The sequence below is a fragment of the Scleropages formosus genome, chromosome 3 (genome assembly GCF_900964775.1).
Source record: "Scleropages formosus chromosome 3, fSclFor1.1, whole genome shotgun sequence".
Classification (NCBI taxonomy): Eukaryota; Metazoa; Chordata; class Actinopteri; order Osteoglossiformes; family Osteoglossidae; genus Scleropages; species Scleropages formosus.
This window is the reverse complement of record NC_041808.1, coordinates 1,572,093-1,596,397: the sequence shown is the minus strand read 5'-3', so window position 1 is coordinate 1,596,397 and position 24,305 is coordinate 1,572,093. Positions and strand designations below refer to the sequence as shown.

The 24,305-nt window shown below is 45.6% G+C and overlaps 1 protein-coding gene across 1 annotated transcript; it reads left to right on the top strand.

Annotated features, from left to right (window-relative positions):
- The first annotated feature begins 632 nt into the window (after positions 1–632).
- Positions 633–23,615, top strand: LOC108924830 (suppressor of tumorigenicity 14 protein homolog). The gene is made up of 19 exons (XM_018736428.2): positions 633–1,095; positions 8,683–8,839; positions 9,041–9,171; positions 9,866–9,933; positions 10,386–10,552; positions 11,447–11,482; positions 11,772–12,006; positions 12,289–12,431; positions 13,568–13,665; positions 13,761–13,870; positions 14,731–14,864; positions 15,115–15,219; positions 15,779–15,886; positions 16,558–16,677; positions 16,777–16,899; positions 17,719–17,902; positions 18,647–18,918; positions 19,751–19,887; positions 21,357–23,615. Exons 1-19 carry the CDS (start codon positions 1,051–1,053, stop codon positions 21,516–21,518), a joined length of 2,535 nt encoding a protein of 844 aa, XP_018591944.2. The 5' UTR covers positions 633–1,050; the 3' UTR covers positions 21,519–23,615.
- Positions 23,616–24,305: the final 690 nt, after the last annotated feature.

The following is a 24,305-nucleotide window of genomic DNA, read 5'->3' as shown; positions in this document are numbered from 1 at the left end:
TTTCTGGCAACTTTCTTTTTTGTTATTATTTTAGTCAGGTATATTTCAGTGTCTTTAGAAGCGGCGGTGCTTTGACTCCTATACTCTGTTTGGCTGCTTTTACTACCATTTTTACTGGGAAAGGCTCCTATCCACATGTGCGGTATAGAAGTGAAGAGAAATGCTTCCGTCCAGAGCGACTTTTTTGTGGCTATTTACACACCTGAGTACTTTTGCTGGAGCAGGTTGAGTTTTAACACTAAAAGTGTTACACTGCAATGGACTGCTATCCATCCAAATACCTTGCTCAAGGTACGGCAGCTCGAGGTGGGATTCGAACGTGCGACCTTTGGGTTCGAAAGCGGCACTTTGAAGCGATGCACTGACACTGGTTTCGGACTCGGTGAGAATAGTGACAGTAAGTAACGTGTCCCCGTCGCCGACTCGGGTGAGAGAAGAGGGTGGAAAGCGAAACCCCCCTCCCCCCGCTCCACCTGAGCACGTGAGCCGCAGGTAAACCGCAACAGGGCACAACTGATCCGCGTTCAGCTTCCGGCCGCCGCACCTGTCTTCGGGGAGGAACAGGTGAGTATCGAGTGGGAGGGAGGAAAAGAGAGAGAGAGAGAGAGAGAGAAACACACCTGAAATCGGGCCACAGCCCGGAAGAGCGCAGCGCGAGCCGCACAGCAGCGCCTCGCCTTTGTCGACTGTTTCTTGCATTTTTCTTTAATATACTATAGATATATTTACATATATAAATTTAATTTGATTTACTGATTAAATATTGTTTGGTTTTGTAATTCCGCGCCTCGCGCGCCGCAGAGTCACTTCGCTTTTTATCGCTGTTTTCGCGGGTTTCGCTCGCGCGCGCGGCGCCCAAACTCACCTGTCGGAGGCGAAACTTGGGCCGAAAGAAAGAAAGAAAGAAAGAAGGAAGAGAGATAGGAACAGGACCGAACCGAGACGAACGGGACTTTATGTGCGCTTTGAAAATATAGTTTTTTTTGTTTTTTTTTTTTTCCCTCCCCCTGTTTTACAGTAACTAACTTACTGAGGAAAAAGTCTGAAAAAATGGACCCGCTGGAGTCGGGAATGCGGTACAGCCCGAAACGGCAGGTAAGGGTCTGTGTGTGTGTGTGTGTGTGTGCGTGCGTGCGTGCGTGCGTGTGCGCGCGCGCGCAAAGAGTCCATGACATGTCGTTCGGTGTCATGACAGCAGGTGAAAAGTGAAACCATGACGAGCCCAGTTATTCCACACACGCGCGCGCAATTCGTTCGTCTTTTAAGCTTCCGTTCTTCATAATCATGTTTATTTCACTCATCTTAGTTCACACTAAATCAGAGTCAGTCGTTTATTTCACCGCGGTGAATAATAAGGTGTGTGGCCTGATAACACTGTATAGAGTTCATTGGATGTCACTTTGGACAAAAGTGTCTACTAAATGTCTTTAACATTTACAATCATAACACCTTCATAATCATGTAATTGCACCCCCTCCCGTAGTACCTCTATTACTGTTCTTTCTCTGCGTTGTACAGGAAAATGACCCAGATGTATGAATCATGGGTAAATCAGTGTAAGTAGCTTAACAGTATATGTCACATTGATTTATTATTGTTAATCTTTCTCCATAAGTTATACCAACCATCATGTTTTCCATATGATGCTTGGTATAACTTATGATTTATTATTTTCCCTGTCATTTATTTCCAGTCAGTGTGTCCCATTGCAAGTAGTGTATCTAGCGGTGTAAGTCACTGCGGTGAACAAGGTGTGTGGGCTCATAACACTGCATAGAGTTTGTTGGAAGTCGCTTTGGAGAAGAGCATCTGGCAAATAAATGTAAATGCAATGTACACAGTTACACTGCTACACTGGGCATTGAAATGCTTGTGATGAGTCTCGGATTCACACGTTGACAGTTGAAACGCATATTAGACATGATGAACAAACATATTTAGACAAGAATGGTTGAGATGATGCTGCAGTGTAGCAGATAAATGAAAACACTGGTGGGCAAATGGCGTAGTAAGAGTGACATGTGCTAGTAAGGCAGAAGAATACATACAAGTACTACGGTATAAACAGTATGTAGTAAAAGCGAACGGTAAATATGTAGGTGTCCCGGAGCATCGGTAATAAAGTGTCGCAGCGCTTGGCGAACGGCTGCTGGCCGTTAGCGGTCCGGTGGCTCGAAGGTAAACGCTGGCCTTCGCTCTCGTCGTCCTTGATTGGACGCAACGGGAGCGTCTGCCGGACGGCCGTGTCGCGAGCAGGGCGAGCGCGGTCCTTAACGATATTCCGGGCCTTTCTCAAACGGCGCGTTTGCTCAATGTCCTGAAGTTTACTTCCGGCGATGAGCTCGGCCGAACCGCTCGGAACGCTCTCTGCGGCGCGGCGGTACGAGTCTGACGCGATGCCGGAGGAGATGCCAAACCTCTTAACCCTCCCAGGAAGCAGAGACGCTGCCGTGTCCGTGCGGAGGCTCCGGGGAGGATCCTCGGTCCCTTGGTTTTGGGTGCTACGTACGGCAGGAGCGGGCGTCGAACCCAGGACCTTCGGAATACAGCGCGATGGGTCTAAACGCCTCGCTACCTGTCGCGCCCCTTTCGTCCGCTGTTTGCCGCGAATCTTAATTCGCTGGCCGCGACCTTAAACTTTAAGTTCCTTGGATCGGCAACTGTAAAGGCAGAACGAGCTTTAAGCGGAGCACGAAGCAGACGTGCAGAGGGGTTTCGCCTGAACCGGGGCAGGAATTCCCTTAGGGTTAGGGTAACGGTTACTGTTAGGGTCAGGGTTAGTGTCACAGGGTTAGGGTTAGGGTTACTGTTAGGGTTAACGTAGCGTAACTCAAGTTATGAACCGACTGAAATTCCGTTTGTAAACCAGTTTGTTTGTTATTCCAAAGCTACTTTTTCCAGTAATTCACAAAAGCTGCGTAATACAGACATCCCTCCATTTATTCTTGTCACTTTCACATAATCATCATAGAAATAAAGTTTTGTGTTTTTATTTAAAGAGTACTCCAACACATCCGAACGTCATTCAGCCGTCGTCATTAACCCCTTGAGTGCAGGGTCGTGGTGGTCCGCCGCCAATCCTGGAGGCTTGCCGCGTGAAGCTGGGTACACCTTGGATGGGATAGCAGTCCATTGCAGTGTAACACTTTTTAGTGTTAAAACTCAACCTGCTCCAGCAAAAGTACTCAGGTGTGTAAATAACTACGAAAAGTCACTCTGGACGGAAGCATTTCTCTTCACTTCAATAGCACACATGTGGATAGGAGCCTTTCCCAGTAAAAATGGTAGTAAAAGCAGCCAAACAGAGTATGGGAGTCAAAGCACTACCGCTTCTAAAAATACTGAAATATACCTGACTAAAATAATAACAGAAAAGAAAGTTGCCAGAAAAGTGTCCAAGTACATGGAGTGAAATACTTGCATATCATTATTTTTTTCACTTTGTAACTGTTTGTTCATAAATCCAAAGTGACCTTTACAAAATCAATAAAAGCTTAGTAATAAACATGTCCCCTAGCTTATTCACTGGTGAGGTTATGCAAAGACCTCAAAACAATAATAATTTAAAAAAAAAAACCTTTAAGCTGTCACTTATTTTATTGTGATTGTCATTTTGGCAATTTTGTCTTTTCCACAACTTTCTAATCAATCCCTACGGTTGACAAATTCATTCCATTATCATGTCCGGTGTTTGTCAGCGTCTGGCCGCTTTCAGCTGTTTTATTTACGCTATGAAAATATGGGAAGCGGCAGGATATGTCTCCTCTCACCCCCCGAGGCCCTTTTTACCAAAGCGAAAATAGCGGCTCTGCCCAGTCACCTGCGTCGGCGTTTCAGAATCTCAGAGGCGCAGTGCTAATAGTCTTAAATTTATTACTTCTATATATTTTATGAATAGATTATCAGAACTGCACTGCGGGATTGAGAGAAACGGTGTACAAAGAAATGGCAAATACACCCAAATATATAAAACAAAAAGGTGTATCAAAGGTGAGATTGTGTGCTGTTATCCACGAGGATGCAAAATATGTCCACACATTCTGGAATTTGACTAACTGTGTTGCCGGGTTAGGCTCCGGTTCCTCGCGACCCCGTATGGGACAAGCGGTTCAGAAAGTGTGTATGTGTATCACACAGGTAAAATCCCCCCCCCCCCATCTTCCTGTTGTATAAAAAGATGAAGGTTTTTTTTTTTTTTTTTTTTTTTTTTTTTAATTAAAAAAAACACTGGTCATAAACTTAGTGTATTTACAGAGTGGAAGTCAGGGACAAATTGCAACAATAAAATAAATTTCCTTGCCAAGTATGTAAGAGTAAAAGAGTGTATTTTAGGACACTGAGCTGGAAGTACAGTGACTGTTATACAGTTCGCTTAGTGAAATATGCGTTTCTTACTTATTAAAGTGTCTTCTGAGAGAGCGTAGTAATGCAGGGTAAAACACAGTACCGGGAGGATACCCTCAAGGCTACGAAAGGAATGCTGGGATCTAAAAGGATATGAAAAATGCACGGGTGACATGGATATTCGCTCGCCGTCGATCCAGGCTGATATGTTGCCTTGATGGTTTAAAAACCCAAATGGCTCCCAAGCGGCTGGTTTTTGAGACTCGCAGCTCAGGTGTCGGCTGTTACCCGCAGGAAGCCAAAACGAATGCTGGCCCGTGTTTGCGTGAGCGTCCTTAGCAACGGAAAGCAGATTTCGTGTCGACTGCGTCATCAGCGAACCTTTACGAGTCATTTTTAACTTGACACTTCTAGTGGCACTTTAATACCGCTCTAACTTAAGTCCATAAACAAACATTAATTGCTCAGTTTAATCAAATTTAATACAAGTTTATTTAATGAAATTCTTCATTGACTTAAATTATTCCGATGGTCCTTTAAATAAACTTTGTCACATTCGTTACATTCAACTTCCTTTGAAGACCTTCGTTTACTGATGCTTTTGGTACGTTTGAACCGTTAATGTTTTCTTTATTTGATCACATCATTTTATTTATCAAACCTGGTGTGTTCTGGATTAGAATTTGGTGACTTGGCCCAGCAATTAACGGTAGTGTAAGGAGGCAGCGTATGTGTATAATAATGTATACTGTAATATACTGTACAATAAATAATATTCAGAAATGCCACTGCACCCATGGAGACACATGACCTTATTATGAATTTGGGTCTGAATTATGTTTTCTCCAAAGTTACACAGCTTAGAGCGAACAAAAGAGCATCGGCAACACACAAAGGGCTTCAGACGCAGACAAGTGATTGTCGAACCTCAGACGGCGAGTCCACGGTCACTTCGCATCAGTATCCGTCCACTGAGCCGATGGGGTCTGGTGGCGTGATGTGAGTTTTCGAAGCAGTTCGGAGATCGGGAGAGAAGTGACTCTGAACAAGATCATTTGAGACCGTTCTTGAATGTGGGAGGGATTCAGCAGCTGTGAGGGACACAGGAAGCTCATTCCAACACGTTGCTGAAATTCTCTCTCTTGGCTCCAAAGCCTGGGCTTCCTGCAGCAAAATCAGTTCTAACGAATGACAGTAACAGGGGGTACGGTGGTGCAGTGGGTTTGCCCGGGTCCTGCTTTCCGGTGGGCCTGGGGTTCGAGTCCCGCTTGGGGTGCCCTGCGACAGACTGGTGTCCCGTCCTGTGTGTGTGTGTGTGTGTGTGTGTGTGTGTGTCCCCGGCCTTTCGCCCTGTGTTGCCGGGTTGGGCTCCGGCTCCCCGCGACCCCGTATGGGACAAGCGGCTTCGGTCGACGTGCGTGCGAATGACAATGGAGGGCTGTGTGTGGACATGTGTGTTTGCGCGACGACAGCCTTTCGGAGTAATGCGTTCTCTCCGGCTAAAGGTTTGTCGTCCAATCGTAGCGAATCGGTTAAGTTTACCACGGTGCTTGTGGTACCTGTACATTTATCTATGGAGATCTGCTCTGGGTTGGAACTCGGGCCCAGCGTCGTCGTGGTTGTGCCGCGGAAGGGCGGAGGGTTCGACGCCCGCTGCGGGTCAGCAGGCTTTCTGCTCGTCCGCAGATGGGCGATGCGGCGCTCGCGAACGCCCGCGTGGGCACCGCTCTGTTTGTTAGGAGGGACGCTCCGAACCAGGTTCAGCCTGCTCGGGGCGGTCAAGGCCGGTGGCACAACAGGTAAAACCCGCATGTCCCTGGATTCCTCAGCTCTGTTCCGACATGCTCGCCAGCACTACGCTCGCTTCTTTTCTCCTCTCTAAAGACTGAAAAAATCAGCCTGGGCCCATTTCTAAGCGAGCAGTTCCATTTCCGCCTGCTCTGGACTTCCACGACGCGTTTACCGTTGCCATGGCATCCAGCACATTGAGTTGTCTTAAACTGACAAATTGATTTCGTCTAAAACGCGTTCCACGGATTAAAATGTGCAGTTTGTTTGTGCGGTTGTATATTTTATTGATAACATTCAGATGAAGCGCTTTGAGAGCCACTCCTTCAATCCCGCCCCCCCGCCGAGAGGCGAAGAGACATTCTTGTGTTGGGAGGGAGCTGCGTGACTAACGAGGGAGCAGAAACTCGAAAGTGCTTCGGGTTTCGCTTTGTTTTTCCACAGCCGTTGTTGTTGTTTTATTTTAAATATTACGTTTTTACACGCTGCACTCGTCGTCTTTGACGTTTGTTATCAAATCCCATCAGTGCCAGTTAAAAACAGCAGCAGTGCAGTGTGTGTGCGTGCGTGCGTGTGTGTGCGTGTGTTTGTCAGTGCACTCTGCTTCTAGGAACTGGGTGAACTGGTATTGCTTCCTTCTCGGTGAGTCACACACTGGGAAGCAAACACTTGACCTCATTTTTACTCCTTTTACCATATAGAGCAAGTTACATATGCTTTGGGTCACATGCTTTGATGGAGAAACAAAGCTGAAATAAGAGATGATGCCTAAACTTGCTCAGCTGTAGCTCTAGTCTACAATGTGCTTTTTCCTTTGAGTAGCACCATTTGTTTACCGCGGTACTGGGAGGTGGAAACAGAAAGCACCCAGGAAGTACATTTTGTTACATTTATTTCTTTAACTGATACTTTTCTCCAAAGTGTAATGCTGAGCTACATAGACCAGCAGGTGGCGTAGTGATGAGAGCAGCAGCCTCTGGATTGAGGGGTTATACGGTAGGTCCAAATCCCGCCTCCTACTGTCCTACAACCTGATCAAGGTACTTACCCTAAATTGGTGCAGTAAAATGACCCATCTGTATAAATGGACACATCATTGCAAAGTAACTGAACATTGTAAGTCACTTTGGGGAACCGTATCAGGAAAAGAAATAAATCTAAATACAATATTAGAAAACACAAACGCAGAAGACAAAGAAATATAAAGATAAGCGAAAACATTACATTTGAATAATAAAATTAAGTTTGTTTTGCCCCTTCAACTTGTAATGCGTTGTGCATTTACTGGGGGCGCGGTGGCGCCGTGGGTCTGGCCGCTGCCTGCTGTATGGCAGTTCTACGGTTCGAGCCCTTCTTGGGGTGCCTTGCGATGGACCGGTGTCCTGTCCGGGGTGTATCCCCTCCCCCTTAAGTTTTGCGCCTTGCGTTGCCGGGTTAGGCTCCGGCTCGCTGCGACCCTGTTCGGGACAAGCGATCGTTGACTGTGTGTCTACGGTGTAACTGTTCACGCATCGTAACTCCATAAGCATCCCCAGATACAACCTTTATTCAGTCACTACTCTGGCGTTGTACTTGCTTATTTGTGTATCTTATAATATTAAAAAAAAGAAAAAAAATTGGTGGGTGGGTTTCGGGATTTGTTTATCCTGTCTTATGCACCTACTTGAACGATGAACCTCGGTGCAGCAAGTGGTAGGGAACAAACTAGGTTTGCTTGAGACTTTCATGTCTGCAGCTATGTCTCCTTCTCTCAATGTAATGCATAAATTGTAAATTTGTATTTTTGCTGAGATGTATGTCGCTTTGGACAAAAGAGTCTGCTAAATGAATAAATGTAAATGTGTGTGTTTGTTCATTTACTTCACCGAAGGCGGAATGCTGCGGTAAGCCGACGGCCACTGTGATGCTTGGGGTTCATTCATTGAACCTGGTGCAGTTTACCTCAGTTTACTCGGGGCAGCACGGTGGCACAGCAAGTAGCACTGTTGTCTCTCAGAGCCTGGGTGGAGCAAGAGGACGTGGGTTCGATCCCCATTCAGTTTGTATGGAGTTTGCATGTTCTCCCCATGTCTGTATGGGTTTCCTCTGGGTGCTCTGGTTTCCTCCCACAGCCCAAAGACATACTGTTCAGGTTCCCCATAGTGTGTGTGTGTGACACAGAGGGAGTGTGTGTGTGTGTGTGTGTGTGTGTGTTCGTTCCACTGACGTATGGATGAGTGACCCAGTGTAAGTAGTGTATCTAGCAGTGTAAGTTACCGCGGTGAATAAGGTGTGTGGGCTCATAACATTACAGAGAGTTCATTGGAAGTCGCTTTGGAGAAAAGCATCTGCTAAATAAATGTAAATGTACTCACTTTACTGTGTTGCTGATGCCTCTCGTCTGGCCGTTACTCGCCCGTCTTTAACTGTTCCCTGGAGAATCACAAACGGGGAAATGTCATTTTAATATTTTTGTTTATTTTTATTCATTTATTTCTCTTCGTATTTATTTATTTTAACTTCCAATTTACTATTTACCAACTCTCCGGCTCCCGCATCCTCTGGCCGCAGGATCAGTGGGAAACTTCTGTCCAGTTCCTCCCTGCCAGCAACTCTAAAGCCCTGGAGAAGAGAGGCCCCGGGAGGAAGATCACCCTCATCATCCTTGTTGTCGTCTTCTTGGCCATCATTGCTCTAATTACTGGGCTCCTGGTCTGGCACTTGCGTTGTGAGTACCTCACTTTGTCCCGTGCGCGTACCTCGCTGCGTCCTCATCGCCGTCCTGCTCTTTCGCTGGAGCTCAGAGTCCCTTACGTTCGCTGCTAATGCGCCTCCCTAACTGGACGTGCATCGGTCTTTTTACCCCACACGGGTTTTCAAACTAATGTACAGCGACGAATTGTTTCCTCCACCTCTCGTGAACCTGCAGACCGTAACAGAGTGAAAGTGAGGAAGGTGTACAGTGGCTCCATGAGGATCACCAACGAGGAGTTCCAGGACTATTATGAAGACCCTTCAAGTCCCCAGTTCAGGAATCTGGCCACCGAGGTCTTAAATCAGGTGCGGAAATGTTAATTATTCATTTATTTGTGTGCTTTCACATAAATAAATCCTGTAATTTCTGTTATTTGTGTAATTTTGTGTGTGTAAAACAAAAACAAATATATGTATATTGGGGGGTGCAGTAGCACAGTGGGTTGAACCGGGTCCTGCTCTCCGGTGGGTCTGGGGTTCGAGTCCCTCTTGGGATGCCTTGCGACGGGCCGGCGTCCCGTCCTGGGTGTTGTCCCCTCCCCCTCCGGCCTGCCGCCCTGCGTTGCCGGGTTAGGCTCCGGCTCCCCCCGACCCCGTATGGGACGAGCGGTTCAGACTGTCTGTCTCTGTGCGTGTGTGTGTGTATTACAAATTTGTAATTCATAATCCTGTAACGCATCCTTTCCTCAACTTACGGATGCAAGTAGGGGAGGGAGTTTGTTCATAACTCAGTTTGTTTGCAGCTCCAAAGACACTTTTACTACTAAGTCACGGTCCATAGAAACTGAATAATACATGTATTCTTACACATGCTAAAGGGTTAAATTCTGTGTGAAAAGGAAATGATTAAAAAGCTTTTTATTAACATCTCCCATCAGCCCATCCATTATCAGTATGTTATCAATAACCTCTAAAATTGAAATATTTGTCTTTAATTGTTCAGTGAACTTTTCCCGTTTAACGAGCTTCATTGTGTGACATTCTGTTTCATGCCTTTCAGCTGAAGAGCACCTTCTCAGGAACATCAATGTATAAATATTACAAGAACTCCACCGTGCAAGCCTTCAGGTATCTTTTTTTTTTTCTTCCAAGTACACGGTGGTTAATTCATTACACTTCAGGATCAGTTACTTTTAAAACGTTGCTGCTTTCACTTGGTTCGTGTGTGGTCTTTGCGGGACGTTTCGTATGAAGGGACTACAGTTCAACCCACTGTCTGGTCCAACACTCGTTCCCCTTATAAATATGAGATGTACTGTTGATACCCATTATGCCCATCTCTCATAAATGAGCTGCGCTGGACGCAGAGACGCTTCAACCGGTCAGCAACCATCTGAAACGGTGTGAAATGTCACATAAGCTGCACCAATTAATATAAAGCAGGATTTGGGACAGAAACCTGCAGGAACCCAGGATGAGAGTGAAAGCCCAGGTTTATGTCCAAATGACATTTTGGAACGTGCAGAATGTTTCCGCAAGTCGTGGTACGAATCTGCGCCCCATCCTATGTTGTACCGCAGCGAAGGTGGCTCCCAGAGCGTGCTGGTCTACTACCTGTCGGAGTTCAACGTGCCTGCAGACAAGGAGCAGGACTTGGATAAGAGCATGACCTCCATGGCCCAGAATGCGGAGCAGAGCCGCAGCAGGAAGATCAAAACCCTGCGTTTCGAGAACGTGCTCTCCTCAGGTACTCGCCTTCATCACTTAGTTAATAAGTAAGTGATGATCACCTTAGTACAGCTCAGCGAAGCGTCACTGGATATTGGAATGACTCGGCACTCCGCTGTATCGCAATATTCTTTTTTTTTTTTTTTTTAAATGTTTTCCAGAATTTAAAAAAGGAAAATCTGCAAACACTTATTATTATTGCACTTTCTTTTAACTCAATAGTGTATGACTCCCGCATGCACTTTTACTGGAAAATATTTTTTTGAAAAGCACAGTTAGGAGCTGTTGTCTGTAAAGGAAGAAAGTGTAGGGTTTTAGGAATTGTAGTTTTAGCTTTGAGTTTCTTTGCACTAGCCCCTTGCTTCTTCCTTTCAGAGACTTCATTTTCCCCCCTCAGGGTGGGACACTGAGCAAAATAAAACACTTAAAAAAATTTCAAGGTATCAGCAATTGCACTGCTTCAAACTGCACTAACTCTAAACAAAACTTACTAAATTTGTAGAAGTTTTTTAAAACTTAAAAAAAAGAAAATTGTATTAAATTGGCAGCTGGAAGGGACTCTTCCTATGTATGCCGTGCCTCGTTAAAATCTGTGTAAAAAGGTCACCGTCGTGTGAAAATGGCTGGAAATATAATAATAGTGTGTATGATAGCATTGGAATGGCTGCTCAGTGTCATGACTGGAACCGCGCTCCCCCGTTAGTCTGGTCTCGCGAGGATGAGCTGCACGGTAATTTGGAAGACGTAACATTTGTTGAATTAAAATCCAGCAGAGGAAAATCGGACCGTTAGTTGTAGGGGCTTCGCTAAGCGAAGAGGGTGTGCCGCCAGGTAATAGGTGCTCGACCGCTCGAAAGACTGTCCGGTCGGCGCGCTCTCCGATTTCTGCTGATGTGCTGCCCTTCTGTTCCAGCTGTGGACTCGCGCATGACCAGGATGACCATCCAAGGTGAGACCCTCGTTTCTGGTTCCTTCTAGCATCGCCAGCCTTCGCAGAGCACACGTTCCAGTAGCTGCCTGCACAAGTGACATATGAACAGGACAATGAAAGGATAGGGAGCAGGTGGCGATAGACTCAGGACCGAAGCGGGTCCAAAAGATAATATATTTTGGGAACCACTTTGAACATTGGGAGGGATTCAGCAGCTCTGAGGGGCGGAGGGAGCTCATTTCACCACATGAGTCAAAATCAAGAATGTAACTAAGCTTTCCTTCTCCACCTGCGTGTCCGCACCTAGAGCGACAGAGTTTCTCGTACCACTGCCAAAGCGGCCAGGTGATCACCCTGCAGTCCCCCGGTTTCCCCGACTCGCCGTACCACGCCAACTCGTACACGGAGTGGCTGCTGCGGGCCGACCCGAATCACCGCATCAAGGTGGAGTTCGACACCTTCAGTCTGGAGAACGACTGCGGCAAGGACTTTGTCAGAGTTTACGATTCCCTTGTTGCCCTCGATAAGCAACTCATGGCAGAGTGAGTATCGCTGCAAGTTCTTCCTTGGAGTCTTTCGCAGCAGGACTCGTTTCAAAGTCCAGCCCCTTTGACTTGCTGTACCGTATTGTTAGCCAGCAGCGGTTTGCTGCATCTCTTTTGCCTTCCTAACCATCCAAATGATTTGTTTTACCGCAATTGAGCTCAAGTTGAGTCTGAATGTTGAGCCCCAACTACCTGCTCGATCCTACCTCTGAAATCTGTTGTACCACCTAAAACAATGGCTTCTTTCTTCTAACGCTGTTATTCTGGCTGTGTGGCTAGGAAATGTGGGGTGTACCCCCCCAGCGAGCCCCTGTCGTTCATCTCCTCGGGCAATGTCATGCTGCTCACGATGGTCACCAACGAGGATAAAAACTTCCCCGGTTTCAGGGCACAGGTCTCGCAGATCCCTTCACAGATTCCTGGTATGCAACTTGCTTTCTGTAGGGATGGGAGGAGTTTATTATGGCGGGGAAAAAAAAATAATAATAACTGAGGGTACTCGCATGAGGACCCAGTGCCTTCTCTTTTTTTGAAATATCGTAACTTCAAATCAGAAAAAATTATCACAACTGGGACCATAAGTGTGTTTGTAACTCCGTTTGTTAGTATATTTAACCGCTACGTGCCGACAATATAGACATCCGTCAATTTATTTGCATTTAATAACCTTTTTTCAAAGTTTAAATAAAAATTTTGCTTCAAACTTTAAATTTTCATTTATTTACTCTGATTTCAGAAACAAGTAAAATGGACGTACCTCAGTTCGTTCGAGTAGGTTCTGTATAAGTCTGGGATATAGCTCAAATAAATGTGCTGCAAGACATTTTATTAATTTTGAGCCTCATTATAACTGAAATGGAAATGACCGACAGACTGAAGTACTTTGTCTCCACAAATTGCTGTATAATGCCGATTGATATTGATTTATCCCATAAAGAGGCAGCTGGTAGCGTAGTAGTTGGAGCTGCTACCTTCAGGGTCCACAAGCTATAGGTTCAGATCCCAGCACTTCCAGCTGTAGTACCCTTGAGAAAGATACTTACCATAAATTGCTCCAGGAAGTTTACCCAGCTGAGCAAATAGGTAAATAATTGTAAATGGCTTCACAGGGTAAGCGCTTTGGAGAAAAGTGTCAGCTAAATAAATCATTGTAAACGTGTGCAACATTGATACTCTTATTGATGAGCTGCGCTCACAAGCACCACACACAAAACGTGAACACTGTGGACTGGAGTTGAATTGCTCTGCACCCACACACTTACGCTGGTCATGTTCTCTGGGTGCATTTTACTGCCATCTAACGACCGGACATGGAATTGCAAGTGACATTGGCTTTACATCGTGAGAAATTTGTTATTCAAAGCGTAGCTAGAAAATAAAATCTATACATTTCTAGAATTTAAATAAAGGTTTATGCACAACGCAGTTATTCATCCCTCACGGAGCTCCACGGGCCTCTGTCCTCAGCGCCGGCCCCGGCTCCGTCTCTGCCCGCTGCGTTGCGGATGCATCCCGCGGCGAGTACCGCTCTAAGTGTCTCTCTTCTTGCTTTGCGCAGGGTGTGGTGGAGCCCTGACGGGGAACAGCGGATCTTTCGCAACACCCAACTTCCCCTCTTATTACCCCCCTCTCATAAATTGCACCTGGAGTATCCAGGTGAGTAAATTGCACTCGCGTCACCGTTTACCGCGCAACACCGTGGTTCCGTTGCGGACGCGTGGATCTTACGAGTGCGCCGGTGGTGTCCGCAGGTTCCGGACGGGAAGTACGTCAAAGTGCAGTTCAAGAAGTTCCTCATGTCTGAGCCTGGACAGAGTTACAGCACCTGCAAGAAGGACTTTGTGCAGATTGGCTCAACCAAGTGAGTCACCTGAGCTCAGAGAGCCCATCCTCCACCCCACCAGACAGAGACGTTTATTGTCCGTTTCAGAAGTAAATTATTTGCTGCTCTGCCAAAAAGGACCAAGAAGCGTAATAAAAAGTATAAAGTTTACTATAGTACGACACTATAAAATATGAGATTCACTATGCAGTATGTGTGGGGGGGCGCGGTGGCGCGGTGGGTTGGACCGCAGTCCTGCTCTCCGGTGGGTCTGGGGTTCGAGTCCCGCTTGGGGTGCCTTGCGGCGGACTGGCGTCCCGTCCCGGGTGTGTCCCATCCCCCTCCGGCCTTGCGCCCTGTGTTACCGGGTGGGCTCCGGTTCCCCGCGACCCCGTATGGGACGAGCGGTTCTGAAAGTGTGTGTGTTTGTTCGTTTGTTTGTTCGTTCGTTCGTTCCAATGAGCAGCGGTATAGTGGCACAGTGGGTAGGGCTGCTGTCTCACAGTGCCTGTGCTGTGCGCTTAGATGTGGGTTCGAATCCAGCTCAGTCTGTGTGACGTTTGCATGTCCCTCCCATATTCACATGGGTGTCATCCAGGTGCTCTGGTTTCCTCCCACAGTCCAAAGACCTGCATTTCAAGGCAATTGGTGATTTGGTTTAATTTTGTGTGTGTGTGTGTGTGTGTGTGCGTGATGCTGCTCTGCTGTTTACTGCATTGATTCCAGCACTGTAAGTCACCTTGGATGAAGGTATCGGACAGATAATTTTCTTGTTGTTATTATTGAAGCACCATAACTTGTACGGAGGTGAAGTATCACCATTTCAGCTCATCGCTCACAAGCTGGATGCAGAAATTGCGCGGAAGGGACGCGGTGTAATAGACTCCTCCGCGTTTCAGGCTTTGCGGTGAGAAGTCGCCCAGCACGGTGGTGTCCGTGCAGTCCAACAAGATGGACGTCCTGTTCAGCTCGGACATGTCCTACGTGGACCGTGGTTTCTCCGCCGAGTTTGAGGCCTTCGAACCTACAGATCGTAAGCGGTCGAACTTCCGGCTCGTCGTAACCGCGCGCTGCTTTCATTTCCCCCCCCTTTTCCTTCCGTCGCCCAGATGCGCACGTTAATTTGTGCTGCCGCTCCGTCTTTGTCACGGTGTCCTTGTTAGTGCTGCTGTTGGTTTATTCACTTATCAGAGCAGACTCCTGTACCCAGTATGTGGAAATAAGCAGCTTGTCCTTACCATGTTGCTGTGCTCTCTCTGTCCGAACACACTGTGTCCACCCAGCCTGTCCGGGGACGTTCCAGTGCAAGAACAATATGTGTGTCGATTCCAACCTGAGATGTGACGGCTGGAACGACTGCGGGGACTACAGCGACGAGATGAACTGCAGTGGGTGGACAACACACTCTCACTTGCGTGCGCACGCATGCACGCACGCACACACACACACACACACACACACACATTTTCTCCAAGTATCAGTCGTCGGAGAAAGCAAAGTGTCCTTTTTGGTTCAAAATACATACTTCAGTTGCCACGAGGCAGAAGGGCAGCGCAGCCAGTCATTGTTCCGCTAAAATCATGCAGAAGATATTAGTGTGTTAAAGTAAACGAGGCTAAATCAACACACCTTAACTGACCCAAATGTCATGTGATCCACCGAGTACTTTTATGCAGTAATTTACATACTAGTGTATAATTGTCGGAAAATCGATGCTGTGAGTCGCTGTGGAGAAAAGCATCAGCTAAATAAATAATGTCTAAAAAGCTTTTCTTCTGTCTGTCGGTCTGAAATGACTATTTTATGATCAGTGAGGACTAATGCGAGAAAGGAGCTAATTTTTACGCTCTTTACGAACCAGCAAACGGGGTAAGACGAGGGTTTGGGCTTTGGGGTGCGTGGTGCGTGGTCCTCGGTCCTCACTCACTGCCGCCCGTCTCTCTGCAGAATGTACAAACGCGCAGATCAAGTGCAAGAACGGCCTGTGCAAACCCAACTTCTGGCAGTGTGACAGCGTCGACGACTGCGGCGACAACACGGACGAGGAGAACTGCGGTAAGACGCACGGGAGCCCCGCTTTCTCTTTCGGTGCCCGTTACGAGCAGCAGGTGGCGTATCGGTTAGAGGTGTTGCCTTGACTCGGTGGAGCAAAGTTTAAACTTGCACCAGTTTACCCACTTGTACTGGGTAAGTGCATAGCTTAATCATGTTGCGTGTGGCTTTAGAGACGTGTCAGTTAAGTAAATGAACGTAAATTTACATGTATTCGTTCAGCAGAAGCAAGACGAATAAATATACAAAAGTGTGTTTCGCCTGCAGATTGAGATGTAAACGCAGGTGCGATTCTCACAGTAAATTGAAATAAATATACGTAAATGTATTTCAAGTCTGCCGTTATGTAGTTTGAACAATGAAAATGATTTTTAACCTGTAATGTTAGTGTTTCCAAAAAGTGTATATATAGGAGTAAATCGTAAGTAGCTTTAATATTATCGCTTAATGTTAAGCTGCTTCAAAGAAAAACAGAATGTGTATGAATGTAATTTTAAATAGTTATTAAAACTTCATTCTGAATTATCATCAGTACACTAAAATTAGACAAAAAAAAAAAAAAAAAGAGTTAAAATGAAAATAATAGTGGCAGCTGCAGCATTAGCAAATACGGCGACCAAGGTGGTCATTCTATTCTTGTTGTGCGTCTCGCTGTTGTTTGGTCCGTCGCGCAGGAGCGTGCAGAAACCCCGAGGACTTCACGTGCCAGAACGGTAACTGCGTTTCGCAGAGGAAGAAGTGCGACGGCCAGAATGACTGCGGAGACAGTTCGGATGAAATTAGCTGCTCCAGAGGTGCGAAACGTCCTTCTGCAACTGGAATAAAGGAAGGCTTGCAGATCGTGCTCTGTGTGTGTGTGTGTGCGTGACCTGTCCCTGTCCGAAACCCCCCAGTGAGCGTGGTGCCGTGCACAGAAGTCTCGTACAAGTGTAAGAACACCCAGTGCATCAACAAAGAGAATCCCGAGTGTGACGGGGTGAAGGACTGCGAGGACGGCTCGGACGAGGCCAACTGCGGTAAGACCAGCGGTGCCGCAACCGGCCTCGGCTGCCCGTGCAAGACGGTCAGTCTACCTCCTCCGTACGCATTGGCTGCTCCACTTACAGACTGACTGGAAGTTGGTTCGCAACTCATTTTGCTCATAAATCCAACCACATTCACGCTTAAACGTTTCGTGATGCAGAGTTCATTCACACAGGTGAAGATGTATGGTAAATTTGCTGTAAGGCTGACCGTTTTCATCAGCCGCTCGTCTTGTGCAGTCAGTCAGTGTCGTCGCCTTCCAAAACCTATCATCATGAGAACACGGTGAGAGGCAGGGAACGTCATGGACGGGATCCCGATCCATCAGCATTTGTCAGTCTCTGCTCTGCTCACTCTCAGCTTTTGTCTCTACGATCAGCAGTAGTGTAACAGTGTAATAATTATAATGGTAGTGACATTCTTGCATAAATTTGCTGAGTAGGTTTTGTACAATTCTTGGATATAGCGATGATAATGTTTTAAGACGTTAGTTTTTTAACTTTGAACTACGTTAACGAAATTAACAGTAAAAAAAAATCCTGCACAAAACTTTATGCAGTTTTTTTTTTTGGACAGATTTATTCCATAAGCGTGTAACACACACCAAGCTGACCAAACTGACTAAGCTGTAAACACCGTGGTGGAGCCGATTACGATTAACGCATCCCACATGATTTCAGCTCTGTTTGGATGCGTTTTTCTTCTTTAAAAGCCGGTGACTCGAGGACCCGCCGGTGCACTCCCTTCGTGGGTACGCGCTTAGGAGCGTTGATCTCTGCGAGTCTCGTGATTAAAGCCTCTTCCGCCCTCAGAATGCGGCACTCGGCCCTACAAGAGCTCGCGCATCGTGGGGGGCCAGGCGGCGGTGGAGGGCGAGTGGCCCTGGCAGGTGAGCCTCCACATCAAGGGCTCCGGACACGTGTGCGGGGCCTCCGTCATCGACGAGCGCTGGCTCGTCACGGCAGCGCACTGCGTGCAGGACTCCGGCCAAACGAAGTACGTGTCCGTATCGCGCGCTGCCCTCTCTGCGACAGTCCCTTGGCTTGGTAGACGTTCTGCGGAATAAGCCACTGAATCAGCGAATGTGTCGCTCTTGGTACAAGTACTTCTTAGAGAAATACAGTAATGGTGAACGCTGGCAAGCTGTTAGAGCCAAAAGTTAGTGGGACAGCAGGTGGCGTAGTGGTTAGAGCTGCCACCTCGTGACTCCCACCTTCTGCCATCATACCCGTGATAGAGTAAAATTACCCAGCTGTATCGAGGGGTAAATCGCTGTAAATTGCTTAACGCTGTCGATTTGTAGACAAGTGCAAGAAGTTTTTTCGCTTTTTAAAAAATGAAATATTTCCATTTGCCGGCATTTTCTTAGATCGCATTCTTTTGAAGGATCTGAATAAAACTCCACTTAAACTTAACAGTCAGGTACTGTAGCTTAACACTGTGAGCTGTTTTGGAGGAAAGTGTCAGCGAAGTAAACAATCCCTAAACGTTTATAAAATACAGGTCAACATGTTGTCCTCTGAGACATTCTTGTAAAAGATCAGGATAAATATTAGTGCTTCTATCCAAATGCTTAAGTAGCTTAACATTGCAAGTAGTTTTAAAGAAAAGCATCAGATAAATTTAATTTTTTTTTTCCCCCCCACTGGACATAAAGAAATATTAGGAAATATTAATCTTGCTTAAAGACTCGACGGAATACAGCGGACATTAATAACTTGCGTGTGTTTGCGACCCCAGGTACTCTCAGCCGCAGGTGTGGGAGGCCTACTTGGGTTTGCACATCCAGGGAAAGATGGGTGAGGACACTCAGAAGAGAAGCCTGAAGCGCATCATCGCGCATCCCTACTACAACGACTACACGTACGACAATGACATTGCCCTCATGGAGCTGGACAGCGCTGTGACGCTGGGCCACAGCGTGTGGCCAATCTGTCTGCCGGCGGAGACGCACAACTTCCCGGTGGGCGAAAATGTCTGGATCACTGGCTGGGGTGCCACACGCGAGGGGGGTGAGTTTGCGCTGCGACATATTGCCTTACGCTGTATAATACTACGTTCGGCAGAAACATGAATTTCCCTACGGCCACCAGGTGGTGTAGTGGTTAGAACTCGCACCTGGCACTGAAAGGTCCTGGGTTCAGCTCCCACCTTCTGCTGTAGTAGCCTCGATCAAGGTACTTGATGTGAATTGATACAGTTAAAATTAGCCAGCTGTATAAATAGGTAAATCGGTGTAAGTAGCTTAATGTTCAGTCATGTTGGAGAAAAGGATAAATCTAATGAATTAATAATACAATATAGTCTGCCGTTTCAGTTGTCATTTTTATATTTGCAGGAATGGTTGCTGTGATAGGAAGTAGGACGTTTTGTGATGGAAATGTGATCATGTTGATAAACTGATGGGACCAGGATCGCCTACTGCATTAAATTCATTTAGCTGACTCTTCTCAAAAGAAACTTAAAATTCTTTGCCCATTAATACAAGTGGGTAATTTTTGCTCTCAGTTCAGGGTTGGTACAATGACCAGAGGTACTACAGCAGGAGGTGCCATTCAAATTTGAGTCTTTTGAATCCAAAGCAGGAGGCTTTACCTGCTATGTCACCTGCTGCCCTTCTAAATAAATAATAATAATAAAGGCAAAATAAATAAATGTATTACCTCAATACTTCAATGCGTCAGAATGTAAAAATCACAGTGTTTCACTGGAGAAAGAATTGTATTCACGTTGCTTTGCCCTTCTTGAGATGCGACACATCTGTTGAGTCAAGGTAATGCGAGTTTCTGAGCCGAGGAATGTTCTAGAAGTCCCTGAAAGTAACATCCCGCATGTATCTTCAAGGCTCCGGTGCATCGATCCTGCAGAAGGCCGAAGTCCGCACCATTAACCAGACGGTGTGTAACGATCTGATGAGTGGACAGATCACGTCCCGTATGATCTGCGCTGGTGTGCTGACCGGAGGTGTGGACGCGTGCCAGGTACCAGCATCGTTCCTGCTCCAGCTTTACCGTGTTTTTTTTCTTTTTCTTTTTAACCCTGCATCTTTACAGCTACTTTACCCCAAGCGTTCCCAGTTTAGTGGAGACAAGAACCTGTTTCATAATACAATCCGTGTTTGTGTGTGTGTATGTGTGTGTGTGTGTGTGTGTGTGTGTGTGTGTGTGTGTGTGTGTGTGTCGTTAATTCAGGGTCACAACAGCAGTCGCCTCCCTGGCATTTGAGTTGGAAACTTCTCAAATTTTGCCTGAGCTCTGCGCTCCCGCTGGGTCTTTGTGCTTTGAGTTTTTGAACATTTGTTCGTTTAATTTCACTTGTCCCCCCCGACTTGTTCATTTTGTGTGTTGCGGAGCGAACGTCACCCGTGTTTCCGAGTCCCACTGTTAGCTGGCAACTAGAGCATGAGGGTTGGGCTGTCTTCATTCAGCTTACTTCCACGGTGTTTACAGTTCTGTTTTACTTTAATTACTGTTCTGTGTCGCACCGTGGTCTCCGGAGAAACGACATTTCTTTCCGCTGTTTACAAGCTATATAGGGGAATGAGAATGAAAACAACTTGAACTATTCCTGTCTAGTGTTTGACGATGAACACTGCATGTTCATGGAATAAATTTAATGTTCAACATTAAATTTGCATTTGTGGAGGCAATATATTTACTTTCAGCTATTTAGAGCTGTAATATAGCTGAATGTTTTAAAGTTAGAATAAATCTTGGAGTGTTTTCTATTTTAGCTGTATCCAAGACTTTAACAGAATCTACCATACAAATACATGAAGGTGCATCTCTGTTGTACTTTGATTGCATAGATTACTCAAACTGAAAAGACCAGATGATGAATGTTTCCCATTGTTTCAAGTTAATAAAACATTTATTATAGCTATATCTGAGACTTTTACAGAACTTGCCCAGCAAAGAAATGGAGTTATGTCACTACTATTATGCTTTTATTTATTATGTACATAGTAACATTCACACTGAAAGTGGCAAAATGCAGACAAACGTACATGATAGCGAAAGAATAATAAAATAAAAGTCCTGCAATGGACTGGTGTCCCGTCCACGGTGTTCCCTGCCTCTCGTCCTCTGTTTCCGGGAAAGACTCTGGAGCAGAGTGACCTGGCATAGAACGATTAGTGGATGAAAATGGAATGAGAAAACGAATCTCGCAGCATGTTTTAAATTCATTATTTATCTGAGGTTTTTACAGATCCTAACCATTGACCGAATTGAGGTATATCTATATTATTATGCCTTCGCTGACTGTGACGTAGTGATTCACATTTTAAAACTGATCGAGTTATGAACTGATGTCGGCTCCTAATTAGGTTGAGGACTCGTTGTAATCCAGAAACCGACCGCAAAAGGATCCGAGTTCCTTGTTGACCCCGCGTAGGTCCTGGTTCGCCCTCCTAAATATTCTTTCCTTCCTCTCTTTGCCATCCTACCAGGGAGACTCGGGGGGCCCCCTGTCGGCCCCGGGTGCTCAAGGACGTCTGTTCCTGGCCGGGGTGGTGAGCTGGGGTGATGGCTGTGCCCGCCGGAACAAGCCGGGCATATACACGCGGGTCACCAAGTTCCGCAGCTGGATCAAGGAGAAAACGGGAGTCTAGTGGGTGTCCGGTATGAAAGGTGGAGGAGAAGCTCAGGAGCCATTACTCAGTTGACTGGATGAAGAGGAGTGCAACTTCGAGAACTTCAGTAAAGAAACATCTCTTCGCTGTTTGAGCCAAAAGGCAATCTGGACTCCTAGTTTAAAATGTTGGGCAAAATAATTTCTACAGTACCCCGGCTTTTTATACTGCCCTCCTCCACTTCCGACCTCCTCAGATGACCAGTGAACGCCAAGGGTCCCTCTATGAACAATAACCTCGAGGGAAACGATGACTATGGTTACAGACGTCGCCACAAATCCATCCTCTGTTTAGCAGTCCCTGTCAGTAAAAATGTGTTTGGGGTGTGCAGCTCATCTTGAGTATCTGTACCATTAAATTTATGTAGGAAGGGAAATCCTCTCCTGCAGCATGAAGGTTCTGGGCCCATAATCGTACTTTGTTGCTTGGCTCTCGCGGAAGATGCGTGCTGTTCTTTCCGATTTTCATTTTATATAATTTCATCCTTTAGAAAATCAAGGACTCAGGATCAATAAAATAATTTTGTCCCAGCTTTTTTTTTTTTTTTTTGTTCCAAAGAGCATTAGATGTATGATTGAATGAATGCTTTGTAAAATGCCACTGTGTATCGTGACTGTTCCTCTTTTTTTTTTTTTAAAGATTTTAACGTTTTTATGAATTGTTGAATAGTTACGTTTAATTTTAGCTTGCTACTGACCTCATTTGAAGTAGGAACCAAACAGGAATGACACAATAATGTAATAAAGAGTAGGAAATTCAAATCTAAGTGTACTTTATGCTATTTAAGAAGTGGACTCATGGGTTACTGCAGCAGTGGCTCCCCTGGTTCCACCACGGAAGGGCCAACGCTGAACTGGATCAGCCTGTGTGAGAAAGTGGACCCTCTGTGCCTGTGACCTAAAGCTTCTGAATATGCAGGAAATGCTCGCGTGATCCGATGAACGACGCGCCACTGTGTTCATGTGCTCTAGGGGTTCCCGCATGAATCCTGGATCACCTTGCACGCGTTGTACAGAAAAAAACTCCTCTGGTTACTCAGGAAACGGTTCCTAAAGCCTGTGCTGTTTGTGTTGGGGTTTTTTTCCTCTTTGGTTTTACCAGAAAAGTTAAATGATAATTTAGCAAATAGCATTACAAATTGAAATGGTGACTTTTTTGAAACTTTTTTTTTTCTTTTTTTCTAAAACGACTGCTGCGGTGTCTGAATGGGCTCTCTATAGCCGATTTAGACATCGTCACCATGAGGTTTGTAGCACAAATATCACCCCCTGCTCGCAGAAATCAGCAAAGGGTTTCCTAGATTTGTGATATGGCTTTGCACTTGAGACTACAATTCTGGTTTTGCGTGCTTCCCCCCCCCCTCCTCCTCCTCCACCTACTGGGATCTGAGTGTATGTGAGTAACATTGCAGAGAGAGAGGTTTCATCTGATTTAGTCTATAGTGTATTTAAATATATGAATGTAAATGTACATGGATGCACAGACTTGTGTAAATTTAATCTGTTTATTCAATGAACATGTAAATTGTATGTACTGTATATATGTCTTTAATGTAGCCCACGGCTTAAGGGTGTAATTTGCAAGTGCTCGTGTGGTTGCTAAATGATACCTCTGGTAGTAAAAATGGAGCCTCAACAGAACCTCAAATATTTAAATTTGAGACCAGATGTCAAATATGGAAAACTAAAGTGCTTTTGGCTACTCGTGTGTACTGGCCCAGAAAGACCAATTTGTTTCAAGGTGGATGTTTATTGTCGGAGCCCACGTGATTGTAGCATACTGAGCGGATAGGTTTATCTTTGTTGTGCCTCCTTTTTTTTTTTTTTTTATTTGTAATACTTAGAAATGTGTTTGTTCAGTTTTATACACGTGAGTTTGTGGGGCTTTTTGGATTATCACACTGCTTTGTCATCCTTGCAGGCTTTTGTCTCAAGTGTGTACGCAGGCATGCTGTGATTTAAGTAATAGGAACTTTACTTTCCTCAAAATGAGGGGTTGGTGTTCCCGAAATGTGCCTTATTTCAGAGGGACTCGCTTTTGTGGTCTCAAACTTCTCTCGCTATTGTGTATGGAATGCAGTCAAATAAAATTTTTAGATGTACTGTACATCCTACTTTGCATCACTATACTTTTTTCTTTCTTTCTTTCTTTCTTTCTTTTTCTTTCTTTCTTTCTTTCTTTCCCCCCTCGCCTTCCCATGTTTGTTATTGAGACAAACCAACAGTTATAGAGCCTGTACTCATGCGCATTTGCTGCTCTGTGGATAGATTGCAGCCTGTTTAATATACTGTATTTTCCTTGCACTCCCTTCCCTGCCCACCTCAGTTGTCCAGTAGCCCTCTGCCCACTGGCAAACATGTCATAAACCTTCTCATTTTTGCAGTTTGTTAAATGATGGTGCTATCGTAGTCTTGCAGCACAAAATTTAAGTGCCAGAAGTAGTTCAAAAGGCAAAGGAAGGCCTTACCTAGTGCTTGAAAACCTAAGTGAATTTCTTTAAAGGCAACATTACAAATAAACCTGTGATTTTTATTTAATATCCATTTATTGCCAGTGATGAAAGTAATTTGGCATGCATAAATTAGGAGACTTGTGCGTAATTGCTGCTGCTTTGGGTAGTATTCTGGTATGAATTTTACCTTTGGTACTGTGAGCGCAACCATCACGGTGAGATAAAGCACACTAGAACTACATTTGACTAAAAACTGCCATCAGCTAACAATGATCAAGATCTTTTTTTTTCCTTAACTCTTTGGAAAACGCACA

Bases quoted from the DNA above. Each gene is read 5' to 3' on its own strand.
- LOC108924830 (XM_018736428.2), top strand. From the start codon at position 1,051: ATGGACCCGCTGGAGTCGGGAATGCGGTACAGCCCGAAACGGCAG. The intron at 13,666-13,760 runs GTGAGTAAATTG...TGGTGTCCGCAG, and splicing joins ATTGCACCTGGAGTATCCAG to GTTCCGGACGGGAAGTACGT. The intron at 14,865-15,114 runs GTAAGCGGTCGA...GTGTCCACCCAG, and splicing joins GGCCTTCGAACCTACAGATC to CCTGTCCGGGGACGTTCCAG.